Genomic DNA, 8,141 nt, shown 5'->3' on the forward strand with positions numbered 1-8,141 from the left:
TGAGCTCCCCTCTGCCTCCTCGTGCTTATAGTCCGGGATAGAGGGCCGAAAAAATTAATGTAGTAGCTGATTTCCTGGGAGATAAGGGGGAGCTGAGGGAAAGCACAACCTCACTCCCTCATGGCCAGGACACACCCCCCCATTACACATAATTTATGGATATCTATGGCTTGATTTATTTGCCTTTGTGGATTGAATGTGGTTGTTACTGACATCTTGTGGGAAATTCATTTCAATAGCACTTTTAAAAATATATTTACGTATAAAAGTAGAGTCGTGTTCAATACTTATTTCACCCCGCTGTATAACATAATTATCCCAGTGAAAAAATTTAGCGATCATTCAGCTCTGACTGATCACATGCATAGGCGGATTATAATGAGGGCAATCTGGCCTACCGCCCGGGGCCCAAGGCTCCAGGGGGCCCATTCAGGGCAGTTAGTAATGATGGCAATCTGGCCAGTTGTTCGAAGCCTGAGGCTCCGGGGGGCCCATGCCCAGATTGCCCTCATCTGTTATCAGTGGTGCGCCGCGCCGGGAGCAATCCTTCTGCAGAGTAGAAGCAGCGGAGCCGGAGGAATCCCCCTGTTGCTAGAATGTATTTGCTCCTGTGAGGTGATGATGTAACCGGAGGGGGCGGGGCTTACTCCTCCAGTGCGGAAGCTATGATTACTGTGTGTACTGTGGCTGCTGGAGACTGGAGAGGCTGAGGGGCTGCACCATGGAGCAAGGGTGAGTAATGCATACCTCCCAACTTTTGAAGAAAGGAAAGAGGGACAAAGTAAGCGGTGTGCGTAGCGGCAAAATTTGACCACGCCCCTAGCCACACCCCTAGCCACACCCATTCGTCAGTAAGGGTCATTCAGCAGATGCCCCAGACTGTTCGTTAATAGTCATAGCAGCCAGAATTTTCTTATATTTCTGTGTCACTATATGACATTGGTTATTTGTGCCTATAAGGCCGTGTTCACATGTTGTATAAATTCTGTTTCTTTTTGTTTCTGCCGCTGTCTGCACCAAACTACACAATAACAATCTTCTCTGATTGTTCAATTTTCTGCCTTTTCTCCATTATTTAATGTGTTTTTGGTTCAGATGTGAATCTATCTATCTATCTATCTATCTATCCATGTATGTATGTTTGTATCTATCTATCTATCTATCCATGTATGTATGTTTGTATCTATCTATTATATATCTATCATGTATCTATCTATCTATTATATATCTATCATGTATCTATCTATCTATTATATATCTATCATGTATCTATCCATATGTCCATCTATTTATCTATCATGTATGTATCTATTATCTGTCATGTATGTATATATATATATATATATATATATACACATACATATATATCCCTCTATCATCCATCCATCAATCTTTGCACCTAAATAATCTGCTTCTGCTTTGTCTACTGCACTATAGAGGTTAAGATTACCAAATCTTCCCATGGTTTTCAATATGGGCAGTGGCTCAGAGGTAGAGTTTCACGGGTTCAAGTCTCGGTCAGAGCCGATAATAAATTAATTTAATTTATTCACTCCACTGAGGGGAGGAGTTGGGACATCAGCTGTGAGCCGCGGGAGTGCGGGACAGACCTGAAAAATCGTGGCAGTCCTGCAGAATTCGGGACGGTTGGGAGGTATGCACAGTAGTGAAGAAGACCTGTAGTGAGCGCTGTCAGGCCCCTGTGTCTGAGAGATGGGAAAGACCCCTGAGCCCAATCACGGGGCCTCCACCTCACCCCCCGATACATGAGGACATCAATGACCAGAAGATCCTACAACTCACCTACAAGATGATTGAGCTGCTGACTGGAGAGGTGACACTGCTGGGAATGCTGGGACATTATACAGTAACGCTATGAAGGGATTCGGGGGTGACGGTATCATTGTATGTGTCAGGTTCCTATAAGGTGTCAGGATGTCACCGTCTATTTCTCCATGGAGGAGTGGGAGTATTTAGAAGGACACAAAGATCTGTATAAGGACGTCATGATGGAGGTTCCCCAGCCCCTCACATCACCAGATAATAGACAGGACTAAATACACACGGCCTATAATTATCTGTATGTAAGGAATTAATTCAGTCCCTGTATGTGTCTCCTCCAGTTCTATCCAGTAAGAGGACAAAACCAGAGAGATGTCCCCGTCTTCTTCTCCCACAGGACTGTAACCCAAAAGATCCCGATGTTCCTCAGGATCATCAGGTAGATGGAGAGAAGGTGCCATGAAATCTCCCTATGATGTGTAGACGGCTGTGAAGGTTTTGTGCTCAGTCTTGTTTTGTCCTCCAGTATTATATGTGTTATACTTGTGTAATGAGAGCGGTGGAGATGGCAGGATTAGAGCTGATCATAGATGGGACTTCTCCATCTGTCTGTGACTTTTACAATATTTGTTTCAGGGTGAAGATGTGACCCATATTATTACTACAGAGACATATGTGAGGGGTGATGAGCGGAGTAAAGAGGAGATTCCTACAGATAACCGCCCAGGTGAGTAGTGACCACTAAATGCAGAGAAGTTACAGATTCTTCTCATTCAGCAGCTGCTACAATGTGGGACTAAGAAGAAGGAACAAAACGTATTATCCTAAAAATAAGGAGTAAGAGGTTTCCCGTACATCCTAGACACGGGTGACGCACCCGCCCCATGGCCGTGGGGGTTACTTATTACCGGGCCGGTGTAGGGAGGGATGTCACAGCGGATGTCACAGCGACCAGGCCCGGCTCCGTGACCCCGGCGGTGTCAATAAAGATGGAGGGAATATTTACAGGGGAGTTGAGTTATTCATGACGCCACCTGTGGTATGCGGCCAGTTGCGAGACGCCGCTGTGGGAGGTGTCCTCTGGGGAAGATGATGGCGCAGCTTAGTTGATATAGCTCTCCACAGGCAGAGCTGGGATCACCAGGGATGATGGGAGTGATAGTCTCTGCTGCTGGCATGGTGGGACTTAACATTGCAGGACAGAGGACGCCGGTAATAACTGGACAGCACTGTGGCCGTAGTCTCCTTTACCTTTTACTTGGCAATTGTTACTACAGGCTCGGGAGTCTGTTCCAGCAGGTAACTGAGGTCCGGACAGCCTGGAAGCAATGGAGAAAGGCCCCAACCCAAGTGGGTTGGAGGCCTTTCTTGTTGCGCTAAAGTGTGCGTTGTCTTGGAGCTGTACAGTGTCCTTCTTCCTTGTGTTGTTAATGTTCCTTACCCGAATAACGGGCAGCGCGAGCCTTTCCGGATAGCGCTTCACTAGGTTGCTGCTGTTCCGATCTCTCCTTTGCTGCTTATGTGGCGCCCTGGACAAGCCAGGGGCCACAGGTAACTACACCAACACACCCCGCACTCCCGGTCAGGCACACCTAAGTCAGACAGAAACCCTTGTTGCCTTCCTCCAGGGGCTGATGTCCACACCAGGGGGTGGGCTAGGTGGTTGGTCCCGCCCACTGTCTTACCACGTCAAAGTGATAGGGCAGATACGCCCTTACTTACGTAACGCTCACTAATATACAAATTAGGCACACTGAATACAGTTTTATTGTAAAACAATAATGTAACAATTTATTAAGATAGCATCAGGATAATGTTCAATTGAATAATTATGGAATGACAGAAACAATATTACCCTGTACTATTGATTCAATTAATGTAAATCATACAGTCAATATAAATCATAGTATATAGAGAAATAAAGCATCAATAATTACCGAAATATTGTAGCATCACTTCCCACCGGAGGGACCACGGTCAGCGAGAAGGAAATACTCTGGTATCACCATCACAGAAGAAGTGTGTCCACTAACTCTGGAACGTCCCCCACTCGCTGAACAGGGTCCCCTTTTTTATACACAGCTGTTTAAGCTAGATCATCAGTTTCTTACAAAGTTAAAGTTTTACTTAAGTTTTATGATTACCCACTGCACAATGCTTCAAGGTTTACTAATATAACAACCCAAAGTTTGTTTGTAAGGTTTGTTTGCTATTGTCTAACATCTCAAAGTTCAGTGGTATGTTGTTTTCACCAAGTTAACTCCTCATGTTCAGGCATAACGCTCTAAGATGATAGCATATGGACATCATGACCTCCATAATCACCTATTCTGAAGACTGGATACCTATTCTAATCCAATCACACACTCATATTTGTCTCATTTGTATCACAATCAGTCCTTGATTATTGATGTCATGCATGACCATTGCTACATGAAACCATCAAACCTTTTGGTCTCCTTTGTCTCCGAGCATCATACTATTATTGAACACAAAGCCTCTTTGTTCAAACAACATAAACATTCATTGTTCGTACAGTTTTTATCTTTTCTATTGCTGTTGCAATAGTAATCGATGAACTAAATCACACCAACCAGGACTTTGTCCAACAGGACTACAATAACCTACATCTGGATTAGCACACGTTTCTTGTCCTGGTGTGTATTCAGACGACTCATTACACATCAAATTCCCTTGTATATTACTACAAGATTCATTTGTCCTGTTCACAAACATTTTAGTAAATGTCCATGAATTATTGTTGTGAATAAACCTTTCCAGCAATATAGGTTTAAAAGCATCCGCCGTATTTAAAACTTTTTAATTTGAAACTTATTTGAATGTTGTCCATGGTTACAGTTTCCAATTTAGTCAATCCTGTTTTTATTTCTTGGCACCCATGATCCTCCTTTGAATGGCAAGTATTATAAGTTTGTATTAGTTCCACTCATATTTCCTTGCCACCAAGGAAGATTTACCCATCCGGAGAGTGGGTACATATCCAGCAATCCGCATGTTGATTGCTGTTCAATGCTTCAGAAATCACTTGATGATTTATTAAGAATCGATTCCCCCTTGGCTCCTCCTAGTAGTTTCTTCCATCCATCCACAAAAGGGAGTCCCAGGACCCACAGCCACCACATCTCACACTTCATTTTCTAGATTCACCAATAATTCTGCACCAAGGATTCCATAATCTGGTTTTCACTTCTGTAATCAAGAGACACAAGTATTATTCCCGCAAATAGCATTTTTCTTGGGGAACATACTCCCACTTCTCAACCCCAGGTCTAATACTAATAGGTACTAATAGGATATGATCTTTCCCTACTGCAATGACCTCAGCTTCAGAAGGCGGTCCTTGAACATTTTGGATCTAGATTTTGACACTTATATTAGTGATATTTGAGGACCCAAAACCCTTGTCTCCTCTAAGAGTTAATTCAGTAGGAGCGCTTCCTTCCTCAGCCTGGGCTAAAGATACAGGTATCAGCAGCATCTGTGCCATTCGCTGATGCTTTTCAATGATCAAAGGCTCTTCTCTCATATTGATCATTATTACCTTAATTTCACCTTGATATTCTAAATCAATTACTCCACCCATCACCACTGCTCCTTTTAATGTGAAAACTAGATCTTGTAGCTATTTGCCCATAATGTCCTCTCAGAATCTAACATCCAAAACCTGTGGGAACAACTCCCACCTTACCTGGTGTTATTAACACAACCTTAGTAGAATGAAGATCCAACCCGGCAGAGAAAGGGGTAGATCTCTCTGGTACTACTGCTTTTTCTCCTTCAGTGGTTGTTTTGAGTATTGCAGCTGCTTTATCTGCTATGGAATTAAACAGACGTTCAAGTGAGTCAATAGGTACATGCATCTACATGAAACAGTTGTTTTGGTATTCTGAATTAGTTCTTCAAGAATTTGCCATACCTCTTTACCCTACACCTTTTTACCATGGATCAACCAATTATGTCTTTTCCACCCCATTATCCAGGTGGCTAATCCATTTGCCACTGACCAGGAGTCCGTGTTCAAATGACATTAATTTCCTTGCTCAAAACTTACAGCAAGGAAGACAGCATACAATTCAGCATACTGACTGCTCTTTCCCTGTCCCTCCATGGTAATGTGTTTTTCCAACTTTGGATCGTATGCTACACTTTTCCACTGTCTTTTTCCATTAACATACCTGGCAGATTTATTCATGAAATAGGCGTGTCTCTGTTGATCGTCTGACATGTCTGAATAGCTCTGTCCCCATTTGACTGGAGGTTCTTCCATTTGAGCTGCTTGGAGAGGATTCACTCCTAAATCCTCTGATATTTCAGCTATTTTTTAATGTAAGGTGGCAACTCCACCTTCTCCTTTCTTTGCCCTATATGAAGTGTATCATTTCCATTTAATGATACTTTGTTCCTGGGCATGTCCTACCCTGTTGGTTTTAGGTTTTGATAATACCCATTGCATTATGGGTATCTGAGGTGTTAATAGGACTACATGTCCTATTGTCATTTGTTCAGTATCCACTAGCGCCCAGTAACACGCTAGTACCTGTTGCTCGAATGAGGTAAATTTTTCTCCTGCATTTGGCAATTTACGGTTCCAATAGCCAAGGGGAACTCTCTTTGCCCCTTGCTTTTTCCACAATGATCAATTTGCATACAGGTGTTGCACGGAAACATGTAATTCAATGTCCCCTTTTTTAATTGGCCACAAGTCTACAGTTGTTGAATGGCCTCTTTGGCCATTTTAAAATCATTTTGTTGTTCCTCACTCCATTGAAATTCATACTTTTTCCGAGTCACTTTGTACAATGGAGCCAATAAATTGCCCCAAATGTGGGATATGCTGCCTCCAGAAACCAAAAAGACCAATGTTTGATTGGGTTTCTTGTTCTGACTTTGGAATAGGGAAATTAATTATTTTCTGTCTTGCCTTGGGTAACATTTCCCTATGTCCCTTGTTCCATTGGATTCCTAGGAACTTGACCGACTGAGCCGGTCCTTGGACCTTAGCATCATGAATCTCCCACCCTTTGGATCTCATGTGAGAGTAATTTGGTCTGCTGATCTTTTACTGGCTACTCATCTTTTCCCTTCATCTTTATATCATTGATATAATGAGAAAACTGCATTTCTGCAGACAATGGGAACTCATCCAAGTGTTCGGCCACCATCCGATGACAGATAGTTGGACTATGAATCCAACCCTGAGACAACCTAGTGAAAGTGTACTGCCTCCCTAGCCATGTGAAGGCAAACTGATCTTGCGCCTTCTCCTCTAATGGTATTGCGAAAAAAAAAAAACATTAGCCAAGTCTATCACAGCATACCAGGTACCATCATGACTTTGAATATTTTCAACAATAGTGATAGTATCAGGAACAGCAGTGGTCAAGGGAGGAGTATGCTTATTCAACTCCCGGTAATCCACTGTCATTCTCCATAAAACATCACTTTTTTTTTTTTTTTTTTACTGGCCAAATTGGGTTATTCCATGCAGTGGTTGTACGACGCATTACTCCTACTCCCACCAATTCTTTGATGGTTTCCCCAATTTCTTTATGACTCCCTGGGATCCTGTACTGTTTCATAGCCACCATTTTAGTAGCTGGGGGAACATGAATTCTTGTCATTTTGACTTTGCCCACCATTATTGTATTACAATGTACAAGATCCTGTTTTTTTACCCCATAGGAAAATTTTTCTTCTTTCAGATACAGGGTCATTCCCTTCAATATATCTATGGACCAAGATATATTCAGGGATAGGGACAACTAACACACTGTATTTTCTGATGAGTAAATTCCCTATTTTTAAAGCAACCTGGGTTTGTACACCCATTGTCACTTTTCCTCCTAGCCCAGCAATTTTAATCTTGGGATCCTTAGACTTCTGTGGATTTCCATAAATCAAAGTAGCCTCTGCCCCTGTATCAATTAAAGCGGGGACTTTTTGAATATTCCCCCCTTTCCAATTAATTTGCAAATTTACATAGAAACGTTCATCCCTTTTTATCTAAATAGGGGCTTGGCTGGCTACCTATGCATCACTATCTGATGCAGACTCTAGCTCGTGAGTAGGGGCAGATTCTGCCACACTCTTCTCCACTTGCTCTGTTCCCAAGCGTTTCAAGATATCTATCTCATTTTGGGAAAAATCTTCCACAGTCACTCGACTGTGGATATGAGGTTTTACATTCTCTACCTAGATGGGCTGTCCATCCTCATCATATTGAGGATTTCCCCCACCGTCCCGTGCTTGGACTCGTGTTGTTTCATATTCTATTCTTTCAGATCTCTTTTTAATGGATTTCATAGTAATCCTCCCAGGTGGATCAATAGTAGGATCTG

At 42.6% G+C, this 8,141-nt stretch overlaps 1 protein-coding gene across 1 annotated transcript; it reads left to right on the forward strand.

Annotated features, from left to right (window-relative positions):
- Window positions 1–721: 721 nt before the first annotated feature.
- Window positions 722–4,421, forward strand: LOC142313065 (zinc finger protein 316-like). The gene is made up of 6 exons (XM_075352050.1): window positions 722–732; window positions 1,636–1,834; window positions 1,917–2,034; window positions 2,118–2,221; window positions 2,419–2,509; window positions 4,321–4,421. Exons 1-6 carry the CDS (start codon window positions 722–724, stop codon window positions 4,419–4,421), a joined length of 624 nt encoding a protein of 207 aa, XP_075208165.1.
- The last annotated feature ends 3,720 nt before the right edge of the window (window positions 4,422–8,141 follow it).

The sequence above is a fragment of the Anomaloglossus baeobatrachus genome, chromosome 5 (genome assembly GCF_048569485.1).
Source record: "Anomaloglossus baeobatrachus isolate aAnoBae1 chromosome 5, aAnoBae1.hap1, whole genome shotgun sequence".
NCBI classification, from domain to species: Eukaryota; Metazoa; Chordata; class Amphibia; order Anura; family Aromobatidae; genus Anomaloglossus; species Anomaloglossus baeobatrachus.

Bases quoted from the DNA above. Each gene is read 5' to 3' on its own strand.
- LOC142313065 (XM_075352050.1), top strand. The intron at 1,835-1,916 runs GTGACACTGCTG...TGTATGTGTCAG, and splicing joins TTGAGCTGCTGACTGGAGAG to GTTCCTATAAGGTGTCAGGA. The intron at 2,035-2,117 runs CACCAGATAATA...TGTATGTGTCTC, and splicing joins GGTTCCCCAGCCCCTCACAT to CTCCAGTTCTATCCAGTAAG.